The sequence below is a fragment of the Ascaphus truei genome, unplaced genomic scaffold (assembly GCF_040206685.1).
Source record: "Ascaphus truei isolate aAscTru1 unplaced genomic scaffold, aAscTru1.hap1 HAP1_SCAFFOLD_1356, whole genome shotgun sequence".
Lineage (NCBI taxonomy): Eukaryota > Metazoa > Chordata > Amphibia > Anura > Ascaphidae > Ascaphus > Ascaphus truei.
Genome location: NW_027454235.1, coordinates 57,369 through 74,155, shown reverse-complemented (window position 1 = coordinate 74,155; position 16,787 = coordinate 57,369). Strand labels below are relative to the sequence as shown.

Sequence of the window (16,787 nt, the reverse complement as noted above, 5' to 3'; positions counted from 1 at the left end):
TCAGGACCTGGGCATGTAGGCAGCACCTTCCTACCCATCAATCAAGGCCTGGGCATGTAGGCAGCACCTTCCTACCCACCAATCAGGGCCGGGAATGTAGGCTGTACCTTCCTACCCACCAATCAGGGGCTGGGCATGTAGGCTGCACCTTCCTACCCACCCACCAATCAGGGCCTGGCATGTAGACAGCACATGGCCCTGAATGTTGCAATATGGTGGGTTTAGCGTATAACAAGGGGTGGAGTGAGACCTCTAGTCAGCTTCTGCTTAGCTCGGGCTGTTAGTTCTCTTTGGCTGAGAGGATTCAAGCTGCAGTGCCAGTTCCTGTACCGGTTCTAGGCAGGAGGTCCAGTCTGGTCAGGTCCAAGACAAGTTCCTGTAAGCACTGCAGTGGAGGATAACAGGAGAAATCTCCTTCGGGAGGTCCCTATGACTAGGCCTGCAGGGTATCCCCAGGTGTGAGTATGTGTGTTGTCTGTTTATATGTCAACTGTGGATACTATTTGACAATAAATTAATTTTATAAACTCCCGTGTTCTGTCTGGCGACATTGATCCCTGGTATTAGTCCTTGTCTCCCGTGACAGGCTATTTTCTGGTGGCAGAGGTGGGATCGCAAGGCTCAGCACCGATTATTCTTCAGGGAATATCTGTCCTGAGTGAGGTCTCTATTGTGAAGACCACAGAACTCAACTGTATGAGTCCTGATCTCTCGTGACAATCACTGCCCCCTGTATCTATCACTGCCCCCTGTATCTATCAATCACTGCCCCCTGTATCTATCAATCACTGCCCCCTGTATCTATCACTGCCCCCTGTATCTATCACTGCCCCCTGTATCTATCACTGCCCCCTGTATCTATCACTGCCCCCTGTATATATCACTGCCCCCTGTATATATCACTGCCCCCTGTGTATATATCACTGCCCCCTGTATCTATCACTGCCCCCTGTATCTATCACTGCCCCCTGTATATATCACTGCCCCCTGTATATATCACTGCCCCCTGTATATATCACTGCCCCATATATCTCTATCGATAGATAGATCTCTCTCACAGCCCCCCATATGTGCAGATATATCTCACCCAGAGCCTTGTCAGCACAGTCCTTGTATTGCTCCGGGCTGCATACTGTGGCATTACCTGCAATAGCGGAGAGGAAGGAGTTAATATCCCTGCTCACTGGCCAGCCTCCCCTCTCCCCCGGGCAGCATCAGTGCCAACCTCCCCCCCGTGCAGTCAGTGCCAGCCTCCCCTCCCTATCCCACAGACAAGCAGTGCCAACTACCCCTCCGACTCCCATGGGCAGAAGCAGTGCCAGCCTCCTCTCCCTCTCCCCCATACAGCGACAGTGCCAGCCTTGCCTCTGTGGCAGTGCCAATCTTCTCATCTCTCCAAGGATGCATTAGTGCCAAACTCCCCTCCCTCGGGCAGCGACAGTGCCAACCACCCCAGGCAGCGGCAGTGCCGGCCTTCACTCCCTCTCCCTTGGGCAGGGCAGTGCCAGCCTCCCTTCTCCCTTGGGCAGTGTCAGTGCCAGCCTCACCTCCCTCTCCCATGAGCAGCATCAGTGCCAACCCCTTCTCCCACTCCCCAGGGCAGTGCCAGCCTCCCCTCTCCCTTGGGCAGTGGCAGTGCCAGCCTTCCCTCCCACTCTTCCCCGGGCTGTGGCAGTACCAGGCTCCCCTCCCTCTCTACCTCAGGAAGCGTCAGTGTCAGCCTCTGCTCCCTCTCACCTGGGCAGCAGCAGTGACAGCCTCGCCTACCTCTCACCTGGCAGTGGTAGTGCCAGCCTCCCAACCCCCTCCCTGGGCAGTGGTAAAGCCAGCCTCCTCCATCACTATCCCTTGATGGGGCAGTGCCAGCCTCCCCACACTCTGCCTGGGTAGAGGGCAATAACAACATCCCCTCTCTCTCTTCCCCAGGCAGTGCCAACCTCCCCTCTCTCTCTCCTGGGCAGTGGCAGCCTCTCCTACAGGCAGTGCCAGCCTCCCTTCCCTCTCCCCTGGACAGTGGCAGTGCCAGCCTCCCCTCCTCTTCCCCAGGCAGCGGCAGTTCCAGCTTCCCCCTCTATCACTCCAAGTAGAAGCAGAGCCAGCCTCCCCTCTCTCCCCCTCCTAACCGGGCAGTGTCAGTGCCAGTCTCCCCCCTCTCTCTCCCTGAGATGGGGCAGAGCCAGCCTCCCCTCTCTCCCCCTCCTAACCAGGCAGTGTCAGTGCCAGTCTCCCTCCTCTCTCTCCCTGAGAAGGGGCAGAGCCAGCCTCCCCTTTCTCCCCCTCCTAACCGGGCAGTGTCAGTGCCAGTCTCACCCCTCTCTCTCCCTGAGAAGGGGCAGAGCCAGCCTCCCCTCTCTCCCCCTCCTAACCGGGCAGTGTCAGTGCCAGTCTTCCCCCTCTCTCTCCTTGAGAAGGGGCAGAGCCAGCCTCCCCTCTCTCCCCCTCCTAACCAGGCAGTGTCAGTGCCTGTCTCCCCCCTCTCTATCCCTGAGAAGGGGCAGAGCCAGCCTCCCCTCTCTCCCCCTCGTAACCGGGCAGTGTCAGTGCCAGTCTCCCCCCTCTCTCTCCCTGAGAAGGGGCAGAGCCAGCCTTCCCTCTTTCCCCCTCCTAACCAGGCAGTGTCAGTGCCTCCCCCCTCTCTCTCCCTGAGAAGGGGCAGAGCCAGCCTCCCCTCTCTCCCCCTCCTAACCGGGCAGTGTCAGTGCCAGTCTCCCTCCTCTCTCTCCCTAAGAAGGGGCAGAGCCAGCCTCCCCTCTCTCCCTCTCCTAACCGGGCAGTGTCAGTGCCAGTCTCCCTCCTCTCTCTCCCTGAGATGGGGCAGAGCCAGCCTCCCCTCTCTCCCCCTCCTAACCAGGCAGTGTCAGTGCCAGTCTCCCCCCTCTCTCTCCCTGAGAAGGGGCAGAGCCAGCCTCCCCTCTCTCCCCCTCCTAACCGGGCAGTGTCAGTGCCAGTCTCCCTCCTCTCTCTCCCTAAGAAGGGGCAGAGCCAGCCTCCCCTCTCTCCCCCTCCTAACCAGGCAGTGTCAGTGCCAGTCTCCCCCCTCTCTCTCCCTGAGAAGGGGCAGAGCCAGCCTTCCCTCTTTCCCCCTCCTAACCGGGCAGTGTCAGTGCCAGTCTCCCCCCTCTCTCTCCCTGAGAAGGGGCAGAGCCAGCCTCCCCTCTCTCCCCCTCCTAACCGGGCAGTGTCAGTGCCAGTCTCCCCCCTCTCTCTCCCTGAGAAGGGGCAGAGCCAGCCTCCCCTCTCCCCCCCTCCTAACCGGGCAGTGTCAGTGCCGGTCTCCCCCCTCTCTCTCCCTGAGATGGGGCAGAGCCAGCCTCCCCTCTCTCCCCCTCCTAACCGGGCAGTGTCAGTGCCAGTCTCCCCCCTCTCTCTCCCTGAGAAGGGGCAGAGCCAGCCTCCCCTCTCCCCCCCTCCTAACCGGGCAGTGTCAGTGCCGGTCTCCCCCCTCTCTCTCCCTGAGATGGGGCAGAGCCAGCCTCCTCTCTCCCCCTCCTAACCGGTCAGTGCCAGTCTCCCCCTCTCTCTCCCTGAGAAGGGGCAGAGCCAGCCTCCCCTCTCCCCCTCCTAACCGGGCAGTGTCAGTGCCAGTCTCCCCCCTCTCTCTCCCTGAGAAGGGGCAGAGCCAGCCTCCCCTCTCTCCCCCTCCTAACCAGGCAGTGTCAGTGCCAGTCTCCCCCCTCTCTCTCCCTGAGAAGGGGCAGAGCCAGCCTCCCCTCACTCCCGCTCCTAACCGGGCAGTGTCAGTGCCAGTCTCCCCCCTCGCTCTCCCTGAGAAGGGGCAGAGCCAGCCTCCCCTCTCTCCCCCTCCTAACCGGGCAGTGTCAGTGCCAGTCTCCCCCCTCTCTCTCCCTGAGAAGGGGCAGAGCCAGCCTCCCCTCTCTCCCCCTCCTAACCAGGCAGTGTCAGTGCCAGTCTCCCTCCTCTCTCTCCCTGAGAAGGGGCAGAGCCAGCCTCCCCTCTCTCCCCCTCCTAACCGGGCAGTGTCAGTGCCAGTCTCCCCCCTCTTTCTCCCTGAGAAGGGGCAGAGCCAGCCTCCCCTCTCTCCCCCTCCTAACCAGGCAGTGTCAGTGCCAGTCTCCCTCCTCTCTCTCCCTGAGAAGGGGCAGAGCCAGCCTCCCCTCTCTCCCCCTCCTAACCGGGCAGTGTCAGTGCCAGTCTCCCTCCCTGAGAAGGGGCAGAGCCAGCCTCCCCTCTCCCCCTCCTAACCGGGCAGTGTCAGTGCCAGTCTCCCCACTCTCTCTCCCTGAGAAGGGGCAGAGCCAGCCTCCCCTCTCTCCCCCTCCTAACCAGGCAGTGTCAGTGCCAGTCTCCCCCCTCTCTCTCCCTGAGATGGGGCAGAGCCAGCCTCCCCTCTCCCCGCCCTAACCGGGCAGTGTCAGTGCCTCCCCCCTCTCTCTCCCTGAGAAGGGGCAGAGCCAGCCTCCCCTCTCTCCCCCTCCTAACCAGGCAGTGTCAGTGCCAGTCTCCCCCCTCTCTCTCCCTGAGAAGGGGCAGAGCCAGCCTCCCCTCTCTCCCCCTCCTAACTGGGCAGTGTCAGTGCCAGTCTCCCCCCTCTCTCTCCCTGAGAAGGGGCAGAGCCAGCCTCCCCTCTCTCCCCCTCCTAACCGGGCAGTGTCAGTGCCAGTCTCCCCCCTCTCTATCCCTGAGAAGGGGCTGTGCCAACCTCCCCTTCCCCCGAGCAGCGGCAGTGCCAGCCTCCCCTCCCCCCGAGCAGCGACAGTGCCAGCCTCCCCTCCCCCCGAGCAGCGGCAGCCTCCCCCCGAGCAGCGCAGTGCCAGCCTCCCCTTCCCCCGAGCAGCGGCAGTGCCAGCCTCCCCTTCCCCCGAGCAGCGGCAGTGCCAGCCTCCCCTTCCCCCGAGCAGCGGCAGTGCCAGCCTCCCCTCCCCCCCGAGCAGCGGCAGTGCCAGCCTCCCCTCCCCCCCGAGCAGCGGCAGTAGCAGCCTCCCCCCGAGCAGCGGCAGTAGCTGCCTCCCCCCGAGCAGCGGCAGTAGCAGCCTCCCCCCGAGCAGCGGCAGTAGCAGCCTCCCCCCGAGCAGCGGCAGTGCCAGCCTCCCCCCGAGCAGCGGCAGTGCCAGCCTCCCCCCGAGCAGCGGCAGTGCCAGCCTCCCCCCGAGCAGCGGCAGTGCTAGCCTCCCCCCGAGCAGCGGCAGTGCCAGCCTCCCCTCCCCCCGAGCAGCGGCAGTGCCAGCCTCCCCCCGAGCAGCGGCAGTGCCAGCCTCCCCCCGAGCAGCGGCAGTGCCAGCCTCCCCCCGAGCAGCGGCAGTGCCAGCCTCCCCCCGAGCAGCGGCAGTGCCAGCCTCCCCCCGAGCAGCGGCAGTGCCAGCCTCCCCCCGAACAGCGGCAGTGCCAGCCTCCCCACCAGGCAGCGGCAGTGCCAGCCTTCCCCCGAGCAGCGGCAGTGCCAGCCTTCCCCCGAGCAGCGGCAGTGCCAGCCTTCCCTTCCCCCGAGCAGCGGCAGTGCCAGCCTTCCCTCCCCCCGAGCAGCGGCAGTGCCATCCTCCCCTCCCCCCGAGCAGCGGCAGTGCCAGCCTCCCCCCGAGCAGCGGCAGTGCCAGCCTCCCCCCGAGCAGCGGCAGTGCCAGCCTCCCCCCGAGCAGCGGCAGTGCCAGCCTCCCCCCGAGCAGCGGCAGTGCCAGCCTCCCCCCGAGCAGCGGCAGTGCCAGCCTTCCCCCGAGCAGCGGCAGTGCCAGCCTTCCCCCGAGCAGCGGCAGTGCCAGCCTCCCCCGAGCAGCGGCAGTGCCAGCCTTCCCTTCCCCCGAGCAGCGACAGTGCCAGCCTCCCCCCGAGCAGCAGCAGCGCCAGCCTCCCCCGAGCAGCGGCAGCGCCAGCCTCCCCCCGAGCAGCGGCAGTGCCAGCCTCCCACCGAGCAGTGACAGTGCCAGCCTCCCCTCCCCCGAGCAGCGGCAGTGCCAGCCTCCCCCCGAGCAGCGGCAGTGCCAGCCTCCCCCCGAGCAGCGGCAGTGCCAGCCTCCCCCCGAGCAGCGGCAGTGCCAGCCTCCCCCCGAGCAGCGGCAGTGCCAGCCTCCCCCCGAGCAGCGGCAGTGCCAGCCTCCCCCCGAGCAGCGGCAGTGCCAGCCTCCCCCCGAGCAGCGGCAGTGCCAGCCTCCCCTCCTGGGCAGCGGCAGTGCCAGCCTCCCCTCCTGGGCAGCGGCAGTGCCAGCCTCCCCTCCTGGGCAGCGGCAGTGCCAGCCTTCCCTCCTGGGCAGCGGCAGTGCCACCCTCCCCTCCAGGGCAGCGGCAGTGCCAGCCTCCCCCCTGAGCAGCGGCAGTGCCAGCCTCCCCTCCCCCTGAGCAGCGGCAGTGCCAGCCTCCCCTCCCCCTGAGCAGCGGCAGTGCCAGCCTCCCCCTGAGCAGCGGCAGTGCCAGCCTCCCCTCCCCCTGAGCAGCGGCAGTGCCACCCTCCCCTCCTGGGCAGCGGCAGTGCCACCCTCCCCTCCTGGGCAGCGGCAGTGCCAGCCTCCCCCCTGAGCAGCGGCAGTGCCAGCCTCCCCTCCCCCTGAGCAGCGGCAGTGCCAGCCTCCCCTCCCCCTGAGCAGCGGCAGTGCCAGCCTCCCCTCCCCCTGAGCAGCAGCAGTGCCAGCCTCCCCTCCCCCTGAGCAGCAGCAGTGCCAGCCTCCCCTCCCCCTGAGCAGCGGCAGTGCCAGCCTCCCCTCCCCCGAGCAGCGGCAGTGCCAGCCTCCCCCCGAGCAACGGCAGTGCCAGCCTCCCCTCCCCTCCTGGGCAGCAGCAGTGCCAGCCTCCCCTCCTGGGCAGCGGCAGTGCCAGCCTTCCCTCCTGGGCAGCGGCAGTGCCAGCCTCCCCTCCTGGGCAGCGGCAGTGCCAGCCTCCCCCCGAGCAGCGGCAGTGCCAGCCTCCCCCGAGCAGCGGCAGTGCCAGCCTTCCCTTCCCCCGAGCAGCGGCAGTGCCAGCCTCCCCTCCCCCGAGCAGCGGCAGTGCCAGCCTCCCCTCCCCCTGAGCAGCGGCAGTGCCAGCCTCCCCTCCCCCTGAGCAGCGGCAGTGCCAGCCTCCCCCTGAGCAGCGGCAGTGCCAGCCTCCCCTCCCCCTGAGCAGCGGCAGTGCCAGCCTCCCCTCCTGGGCAGCGGCAGTGCCAGCCTCCCCCCTGAGCAGCGGCAGTGCCAGCCTCCCCTCCCCCTGAGCAGCGGCAGTGCCAGCCTCCCCTCCCCCTGAGCAGCAGCAGTGCCAGCCTCCCCTCCCCCTGAGCAGCAGCAGTGCCAGCCTCCCCTCCCCCTGAGCAGCGGCAGTGCCAGCCTCCCCTCCCCCGAGCAGCGGCAGTGCCAGCCTCCCCCCGAGCAGCGGCAGTGCCAGCCTCCCCTCCCCTCCTGGGCAGCAGCAGTGCCAGCCTCCCCTCCTGGGCAGCGGCAGTGCCAGCCTCCCCTCCTGGGCAGCGGCAGTGCCAGCCTCCCCTCCTGGGCAGCGGCAGTGCCAGCCTCCCCCCGAGCAGCGGCAGTGCCAGCCTCCCCCGAGCAGCGGCAGTGCCAGCTTTCCCTTCCCCCGAGCAGCGGCAGTGCCAGCCTCCCCCCGAGCAGCGGCAGTGCCAGCCTCCCCTCCTGGGCAGCGGCAGTGCCAGCCTCCCCTCCTGGGCAGCGGCAGTGCCAGCCTCCCCTCCTGGGCAGCGGCAGTGCCAGCCTCCCCTCCCCCCGAGCAGCGGCAGTGCCAGCCTCCCCTCACCCGAGCAGCGGCAGTGCCAGCCTCCCCCCGAGCAGCGGCAGTGCCAGCCTCCCCCCGAGCAGCGGCAGTGCCAGCCTCCCCCCGAGCAGCGGCAGTGCCAGCCTCCCCCCGAGCAGCGGCAGTGCCAGCCTCCCCCCGAGCAGCGGCAGTGCCAGCCTCCCCCCGAGCAGCGGCAGTGCCAGCCTCCCCTCCTGGGCAGCGGCAGTGCCAGCCTCCCCTCCTGGGCAGCGGCAGTGCCAGCCTCCCCTCCTGGGCAGCGGCAGTGCCAGCCTTCCCTCCTGGGCAGCGGCAGTGCCACCCTCCCCTCCTGGGCAGCGGCAGTGCCAGCCTCCCCCCTGAGCAGCGGCAGTACCAGCCTCCCCTCCCCCTGAGCAGCGGCAGTGCCAGCCTCCCCTCCCCCTGAGCAGCGGCAGTGCCAGCCTCCCCCTGAGCAGCGGCAGTGCCAGCCTCCCCTCCCCCTGAGCAGCGGCAGTGCCACCCTCCCCTCCTGGGCAGCGGCAGTGCCACCCTCCCCTCCTGGGCAGCGGCAGTGCCAGCCTCCCCCCTGAGCAGCGGCAGTGCCAGCCTCCCCTCCCCCTGAGCAGCGGCAGTGCCAGCCTCCCCTCCCCCTGAGCAGCGGCAGTGCCAGCCTCCCCTCCCCCTGAGCAGCAGCAGTGCCAGCCTCCCCTCCCCCTGAGCAGCAGCAGTGCCAGCCTCCCCTCCCCCTGAGCAGCGGCAGTGCCAGCCTCCCCTCCCCCGAGCAGCGGCAGTGCCAGCCTCCCCCCGAGCAACGGCAGTGCCAGCCTCCCCTCCCCTCCTGGGCAGCAGCAGTGCCAGCCTCCCCTCCTGGGCAGCGGCAGTGCCAGCCTTCCCTCCTGGGCAGCGGCAGTGCCAGCCTCCCCTCCTGGGCAGCGGCAGTGCCAGCCTCCCCCCGAGCAGCGGCAGTGCCAGCCTCCCCCGAGCAGCGGCAGTGCCAGCCTTCCCTTCCCCCGAGCAGCGGCAGTGCCAGCCTCCCCTCCCCCGAGCAGCGGCAGTGCCAGCCTCCCCTCCCCCTGAGCAGCGGCAGTGCCAGCCTCCCCTCCCCCTGAGCAGCGGCAGTGCCAGCCTCCCCCTGAGCAGCGGCAGTGCCAGCCTCCCCCTGAGCAGCGGCAGTGCCAGCCTCCCCTCCTGGGCAGCGGCAGTGCCACCCTCCCCTCCTGGGCAGCGGCAGTGCCAGCCTCCCCTCCCCCTGAGCAGCGGCAGTGCCAGCCTCCCCTCCCCCTGAGCAGCGGCAGTGCCAGCCTCCCCTCCCCCTGAGCAGCAGCAGTGCCAGCCTCCCCTCCCCCTGAGCAGCAGCAGTGCCAGCCTCCCCTCCCCCTGAGCAGCAGCAGTGCCAGCCTCCCCTCCCCCTGAGCAGCGGCAGTGCCAGCCTCCCCTCCCCCGAGCAGCGGCAGTGCCAGCCTCCCCCCGAGCAGCGGCAGTGCCAGCCTCCCCTCCCCTCCTGGGCAGCAGCAGTGCCAGCCTCCCCTCCTGGGCAGCGGCAGTGCCAGCCTCCCCTCCAGGGCAGCGGCAGTGCCAGCCTCCCCTCCTGGGCAGCGGCAGTGCCAGCCTCCCCCCGAGCAGCGGCAGTGCCAGCCTCCCCCGAGCAGCGGCAGTGCCAGCCTTCCCTTCCCCCGAGCAGCGGCAGTGCCAGCCTCCCCTCCTGAGCAGCGGCAGTGCCAGCCTCCCCTCCTGGGCAGCGGCAGTGCCAGCCTCCCCTCCTGGGCAGCGGCAGTGCCAGCCTCCCCTCCCCTCCTGGGCAGCAGCAGTGCCAGCCTCCCCTCCTGGGCAGCGGCAGTGCCAGCCTCCCCTCCTGGGCAGCGGCAGTGCCAGCCTCCCCTCCTGGGCAGCGGCAGTGCCAGCCTCCCCCCGAGCAGCGGCAGTGCCAGCCTCCCCCGAGCAGCGGCAGTGCCAGCCTTCCCTTCCCCCGAGCAGCGGCAGTGCCAGCCTCCCCTCCTGAGCAGCGGCAGTGCCAGCCTCCCCTCCTGGGCAGCGGCAGTGCCAGCCTCCCCTCCTGGGCAGCGGCAGTGCCAGCCTCCCCTCCCCCCGAGCAGCGGCAGTGCCAGCCTCCCCTCCCCCCGAGCAGCGGCAGTGCCAGCCTCCCCTCACCCGAGCAGCGGCAGTGCCAGCCTCCCCCCGAGCAGCGGCAGTGCCAGCCTCCCCCCGAGCAGCGGCAGTGCCAGCCTCGCCCCGAGCAGCGGCAGTGCCAGCCTCCCCCCGAGCAGCGGCAGTGCCAGCCTCCCCTCCCCCGAGCAGCGGCAGTGCCAGCCTCCCCTCCCCCGAGCAGCGGCAGTGCCAGCCTCCCCCCGAGCAGCGGCAGTGCCAGCCTCCCCCCGAGCAGCGGCAGTGCCAGCCTCCCCTCCCCCGAGCAGCGGCAGTGCCAGCCTCCCCCCGAGCAGCGGCAGTGCCAGCCTCCCCTCCCCCGAGCAGCGGCAGTGCCAGCCTCCCCTCCTGGGCAGCGGCAGTGCCAGCCTCCCCTCCCCCGAGCAGCGGCAGTGCCAGCCTCCCCTCACCTGGCATATGGACCATCCTACAGGTGCACTTCTCCTGCACGTAGCGCGTTTCGCAGTCGATGCGACACGCGGTAATACTGTATGTCTTAAAGAAGGGGGAGTCCAAAGGGGTGGATTTACAGTCACCCCAAGGGGGGGGCAGGAACACCAGCTGAGGGGGGAGAGAGGTTAAGGATCGACCAGAGACAGCGGGAAGAGAGACAGAGGGGTGGAGGGGAGAAGAGAGGAGGGGGGGGCAATTGGAGACTAGGGAGAGTGAGAAATGGGGGAGTGTAGATGGAGAGTCGAGCAGAAAGGGGGAGAGAGGAGGAGAGCAGAAAGGGGGAGAGAGGAGGAGAGCAGAAAGGGGGGGAGAGAGGAGGAGAGCAGAAAGGGGAGGAGAGAGGAGGAGAGCAGAAAGGGGGAGAGAGGAGGAGAGCAGAAAGGGGGAGAGAGGAGGAGAGCAGAAAGGGGGAGAGAGGAGGAGAGCAGAAAGGGGGAGAGAGGAGGAGAGCAGGATGATTTAATGCTTTGTATATTTGTAGTGGGCTTATGGTACATGTAAACCCTTTAGTGCCTGAAGGCAATCCTATAATATCCCGCTCTATCCCAGCGATCCTGTGTCCTATAATATCCCGTTCTATCCCAGCGATCCCGTGTCCTATAATATCCCGTTCTATCCCAGCGATCCCGTGTCCTAATAACGTCCCGTTCTATCCCAGCGATCCCGTGTCCTAATAACGTCCCGCTCTATCCCAGCGATCCCGTGTCCTAATAACGTCCCGCTCTATCCCAGCGATCCCGTGTCCTAATAACGTCCCGCTCTATCCCAGCGATCCCGTGTCCTAATAATGTCCCGTTCGATCCCAGCGATCCCGTGTCCTAATAACGTCCCGTTCTATCCCAGCGATCCCGTGTCCTAATAACGTCCCGTTCTATCCCAGCGATCCCGTGTCCTAATAACGTCCCGTTCTATCCCAGCGATCCCGTGTCCTAATAACGTCCCGTCCTATCCCAGCGATCCCGTGTCCTAATAACGTCCCGTCCTATCCCAGCGATCCCGTGTCCTATTAACGTCCCGCTCTATCCCAGCGATCCCGTGTCCTAATAACGTCCCGCTCTATCCCAGCGATCCCGTGTCCTAATAACGTCCCGTTCTATCCCAGCGATCCCGTGTCCTAATAACGTCCCGTTCTATCCCAGCGATCCCGTGTCCTAATAACGTCCCGTTCTATCCCAGAGATCCCGTGTCCTAATAACGTCCCGCTCTATCCCAGCGATCCCGTGTCCTAATAACGTCCCGCTCTATCCCAGCGATCCCGTGTCCTAATAACGTCCCGTTCTATCCCAGCGATCCCGTGTCCTAATAACGTCCCGCTCTATCCCAGCGATCCCGTGTCCTAATAACGTCCCGCTCTATCCCAGCGATCCCGTGTCCTAATAACGTCCGCTCTATCCCAGCGATCCCGTGTCCTAATAACGTCCCGTTCTATCCCAGCGATCCCGTGTCCTAATAACGTCCCGCTCTATCCCAGCGATCCCGTGTCCTAATAACGTCCCGCTCTATCCCGTGTCCTAATAACGTCCCGCTCTATCCCAGCGATCCTGTGTCCTATAATATCCCGTTCTATCCCAGCGATCCCGTGTCCTAATAACGTCCCGTTCTATCCCAGCGATCCCGTGTCCTAATAACGTCCCGCTCTATCCCAGCGATCCCGTGTCCTAATAACGTCCCGCTCTATCCCGTGTCCTAATAACGTCCCGTTCTATCCCAGCGATCCCGTGTCCTAATAACGTCCCGCTCTATCCCAGCGATCCCGTGTCCTAATAACGTCCCGCTCTATCCCAGCGATCCCGTGTCCTAATTACGTCCCGCTCTATCCCAGCGATCCCGTGTCCTAATAACGTCCCGTTCTATCCCAGCGATCCCGTGTCCTAATAACGTCCCGCTCTATCCCAGCGATCCCGTGTCCTAATAACGTCCCGTTCTATCCCAGCTATCCCGTGTCCTAATAACGTCCCGTTCTATCCCAGAGATCCCGTGTCCTAATAACGTCCCGTTCTATCCCAGCTATCCCGTGTCCTAATAACGTCCCGCTCTATCCCAGCGATCCCGTGTCCTAATAACGTCCCGCTCTATCCCAGCGATCCCGTGTCCTAATAACGTCCCGTTCTATCCCAGCGATCCCGTGTCCTAATAACGTCCCGCTCTATCCCAGCGATCCCGTGTCCTAATAACGTCCCGCTCTATCCCAGCGATCCCGTGTCCTAATAACGTCCCGTTCTATCCCAGCGATCCCGTGTCCTAATAACGTCCCGTTCTATCCCAGCGATCCCGTGTCCTAATAACGTCCCGTTCTATCCCAGCGATCCCGTGTCCTAATAACGTCCCGCTCTATCCCAGCGATCCCGTGTCCTAATAACGTCCCGCTCTATCCCAGCGATCCCGTGTCCTAATAACGTCCCGCTCTATCCCAGCGATCCCGTGTCCTAATAACGTCCCGCTCTATCCCAGCGATCCCGTGTCCTAATAACGTCCCGTTCTATCCCAGCGATCCCGTGTCCTAATAACGTCCCGTTCTATCCCAGCGATCCCGTGTCCTAATAACGTCCCGCTCTATCCCAGCGATCCCGTGTCCTAATAACGTCCCGCTCTATCCCAGCGATCCCGTGTCCTAATAACGTCCCGTTCTATCCCAGCGATCCCGTGTCCTAATAACGTCCCGCTCTATCCCAGCGATCCCGTGTCCTAATAACGTCCCGTTCTATCCCAGCGATCCCGTGTCCTAATAACGTCCCGCTCTATCCCAGCGATCCCGTGTCCTAATAACGTCCCGCTCTATCCCAGCGATCCCGTGTCCTAATAACGTCCCGCTCTATCCCAGCGATCCCGTGTCCTAATAACGTCCCGCTCTATCCCAGCGATCCCGTGTCCTAATAACGTCCCGTTCTATCCCAGCGATCCCGTGTCCTAATAACGTCCCGCTCTATCCCAGCGATCCCGTGTCCTAATAACGTCCCGTTCTATCCCAGCGATCCCGTGTCCTAGTAACGTCCCGCTCTATCCCAGCGATCCCGTGTCCTAGTAACGTCCCGCTCTATCCCAGCGATCCCGTGTCCTAATAACGTCCCGTTCTATCCCAGCGATCCCGTGTCCTAATAACGTCCCGTTCTATCCCAGCGATCCCGTGTCCTAATAACGTCCCGCTCTATCCCAGCGATCCCGTGTCCTAATAACGTCCCGTTCTATCCCAGCGATCCCGTGTCCTAATAACGTCCCGCTCTATCCCAGCGATCCCGTGTCCTAGTAACGTCCCGCTCTATCCCAGCGATCCCGTGTCCTAATAACGTCCCGCTCTATCCCAGCGATCCCGTGTCCTAATAACGTCCCGCTCTATCCCAGCGATCCCGTGTCCTAGTAACGTCCCGCTCTATCCCAGCGATCCCGTGTCCTAATAACGTCCCGCTCTATCCCAGCGATCCCGTGTCCTAATAACGTCCCGCTCTATCCCAGCGATCCCGTGTCCTAGTAACGTCCCGTTCTATCCCAGCGATCCCGTGTCCTAGTAACGTCCCGTTCTATCCCAGCGATCCCGTGTCCTAATAACGTCCCGCTCTATCCCAGCGATCCCGTGTCCTAATAACGTCCCGCTCTATCCCAGCGATCCCGTGTCCTAGTAACGTCCCGTTCTATCCCAGCGATCCCGTGTCCTAGTAACGTCCCGTTCTATCCCAGCGATCCCGTGTCCTAATAACGTCCCGTTCTATCCCAGAGATCCCGTGTCCTAATAACGTCCCGCTCTATCCCAGCGATCCCGTGTCCTAATAACGTCCCGCTCTATCCCAGCGATCCCGTGTCCTAGTAACGTCCCGTTCTATCCCAGCGATCCCGTGTCCTAATAACGTCCCGCTCTATCCCAGCGATCCCGTGTCCTAATAACGTCCCGTTCTATCCCAGCGATCCCGTGTCCTAATAACGTCCCGTTCTATCCCAGCGATCCCGTGTCCTAATAACGTCCCGCTCTATCCCAGCGATCCCGTGTCCTAGTAACGTCCCGTTCTATCCCAGCGATCCCGTGTCCTAGTAACGTCCCGCTCTATCCCAGCGATCCCGTGTCCTAGTAACGTCCCGCTCTATCCCAGCGATCCCGTGTCCTAATAACGTCCCGTTCTATCCCAGCGATCCCGTGTCCTAATAACGTCCCGTTCTATCCCAGCGATCCCGTGTCCTAATAACGTCCCGCTCTATCCCAGCGATCCCGTGTCCTAATAACGTCCCGTTCTATCCCAGCGATCCCGTGTCCTAATAACGTCCCGCTCTATCCCAGCGATCCCGTGTCCTAATAACGTCCCGTCCTATCCCAGCGATCCCGTGTCCTAATAACGTCCGCTCTATCCCAGCGATCCCGTGTCCTAATAACGTCCCGCTCTATCCCAGCGATCCCGTGTCCTAGTAACGTCCCGTTCTATCCCAGCGATCCCGTGTCCTAATAACGTCCCGCTCTATCCCAGCGATCCCGTGTCCTAATAACGTCCCGCTCTATCCCAGCGATCCCGTGTCCTAATAACGTCCCGCTCTATCCCAGCGATCCCGTGTCCTAGTAACGTCCCGTTCTATCCCAGCGATCCCGTGTCCTAGTAACGTCCCGTTCTATCCCAGCGATCCCGTGTCCTAGTAACGTCCCGCTCTATTCCGTGTCCTAGTCACGTCCCACCACACATTAGTGGCCCCTGGCCATATGAGTCTGTCCTTCCCTAACCTCAGGGTGACACAGTGACCGGCAGAAGTGTCCCAGACAATGTGTGTGACACGGGGACATGTGCTGCTAGCGGTGGCCAGCAGAGGGTGCTGTGTGCATGTACACGGAGCGGTCAGCGATTGCGGCCCCCTTTGGCGTCGGCCTGGTCCTACCCGCTGCTCCTGCGTGGACACAAAGGTCTGGAATCCAGGGGCTGCCCCGAAGCCCAGCTCATGTATGAAGGGGGGCTCCGCCTGACCGTGAATCTGCACCTTCACCCCCGCCTCGTAGGACGTCTCATCTGTGAGTCCACACGCAGAACACGGGACACGCAATGCACGACATGGCACACGCAGAACACGGACACGCAATGCACGACATGGCACACGCAGAACACGGACACGCAATGCACGACAGAATGTACAGACACACAACATGGCACACGCAATGTGTCAGATAGCACAGACACACGGGACAGATAATACAGACACAGGACACGTGATACAGACCAGGTAATATGCACACAAACACGGGGCAACACAATACCACACAAGCATGACAGGTACACGGCACACGGAAACACAGCGAAGCATGACAGGTACACGGCACACGGAAATACAGAGAAGCATGACAGGTACACGGCACACGGAAACACAGAGAAGCATGACAGGTACACGGCACACGGAAACACAGAGAAGCATGACAGGTACACGGCACACGGAAACACAGAGAAGCATGACAGGTACACGGCACACGGAAACACAGAGAAGCATGACAGGTACACGGCACACGGAAACACAGAGAAGCATGACAGGTACACAGCACACGGAAACACAGAGAAGCATGACAGGTACACAGCACACGGAAACACAGAGAAGCATGACAGGTACACGGCACACGGAAACACAGAGAAGCATGACAGGTACACGGCACACGGAAACACAGAGAAGCATGACAGGTACACGGCACACGGAAACACAGAGAAGCATGACAGGTACACGGCACACGGAAACACAGAGAAGCATGACAGGTACACGGCACACGGAAACACAGAGAAGCATGACAGGTACACGGCACACGGAAACACAGAGAAGCATGACAGGTACACGGCACACGGAAACACAGAGAAGCATGACAGGTACACAGCACACGGAAACACAGAGAAGCATGACAGGTACATGGAAACACAGAGAAGCATGTCAGGTACACGGCACACGGAAACACAGAGAAGCATGACAGGTACACGGCACACGGAAACACAGAGAAGCATGACAGGTACACGGCACACGGAAACACAGAGAAGCATGACAGGTACACGGCACACGGAAACACAGAGAAGCATGACAGGTACACGGCACACGGAAACACAGAGAAGCATGACAGGTACACGGCACACGGAAACACAGAGAAGCATGACAGGTACACGGAAACACAGAGAAGCATGACAGGTACACGGAAACACAGAGAAGCATGACAGGTACACGGAAACACAGAGAAGCATGACAGGTACACGGCACACGGAAACAGACAAACAGAGAGAGGGAGAGATACAACACCATGTCAGAATATGGGAATATATACACATTGCACATCACACATACTGTACACATGTACACACAGGGCTGATGGAGTTATTGGGAGCGGTTATATGGGGCAATAGGAGGAGTTATAGGGAGGGGTTATATGGGGTAATAGGAGGAGTTATAGGGAGCGGTTATATGGGGTAATAGGAGGAGTTATAGGGAGCGGTTATATGGGGTAATAGGAGGAGTTATAGGGAGCGGTTATATGGGGTAATAGGAGGAGTTATAGGGAGCGGTTATATGGGGTAATAGGAGGAGTTATAGGGAGGGGTTATATGGGGTAATAGGAGGAGTTATAGGGAGCGGTTATA

General features: G+C 63.4%; 1 protein-coding gene across 1 annotated transcript in view; it reads right to left on the bottom strand.

The window, feature by feature from the left end:
* Nucleotides 1–304: 304 nt before the first annotated feature.
* LOC142475739 (acid-sensing ion channel 1C-like) overlaps nucleotides 305–16,787 on the bottom strand; it is a 41,701-nt gene continuing 25,218 nt past the window's right edge. The window contains exons 4-6 of the mRNA XM_075581482.1: nucleotides 10,176–10,326; nucleotides 1,059–1,144; nucleotides 305–385 (exon numbers count right to left, since the gene is read on the bottom strand). Coding sequence (XP_075437597.1) covers nucleotides 305–385; nucleotides 1,059–1,144; nucleotides 10,176–10,326 — 318 coding nt within the window. The remainder of the gene's footprint in view (nucleotides 386–1,058; nucleotides 1,145–10,175; nucleotides 10,327–16,787) is intronic.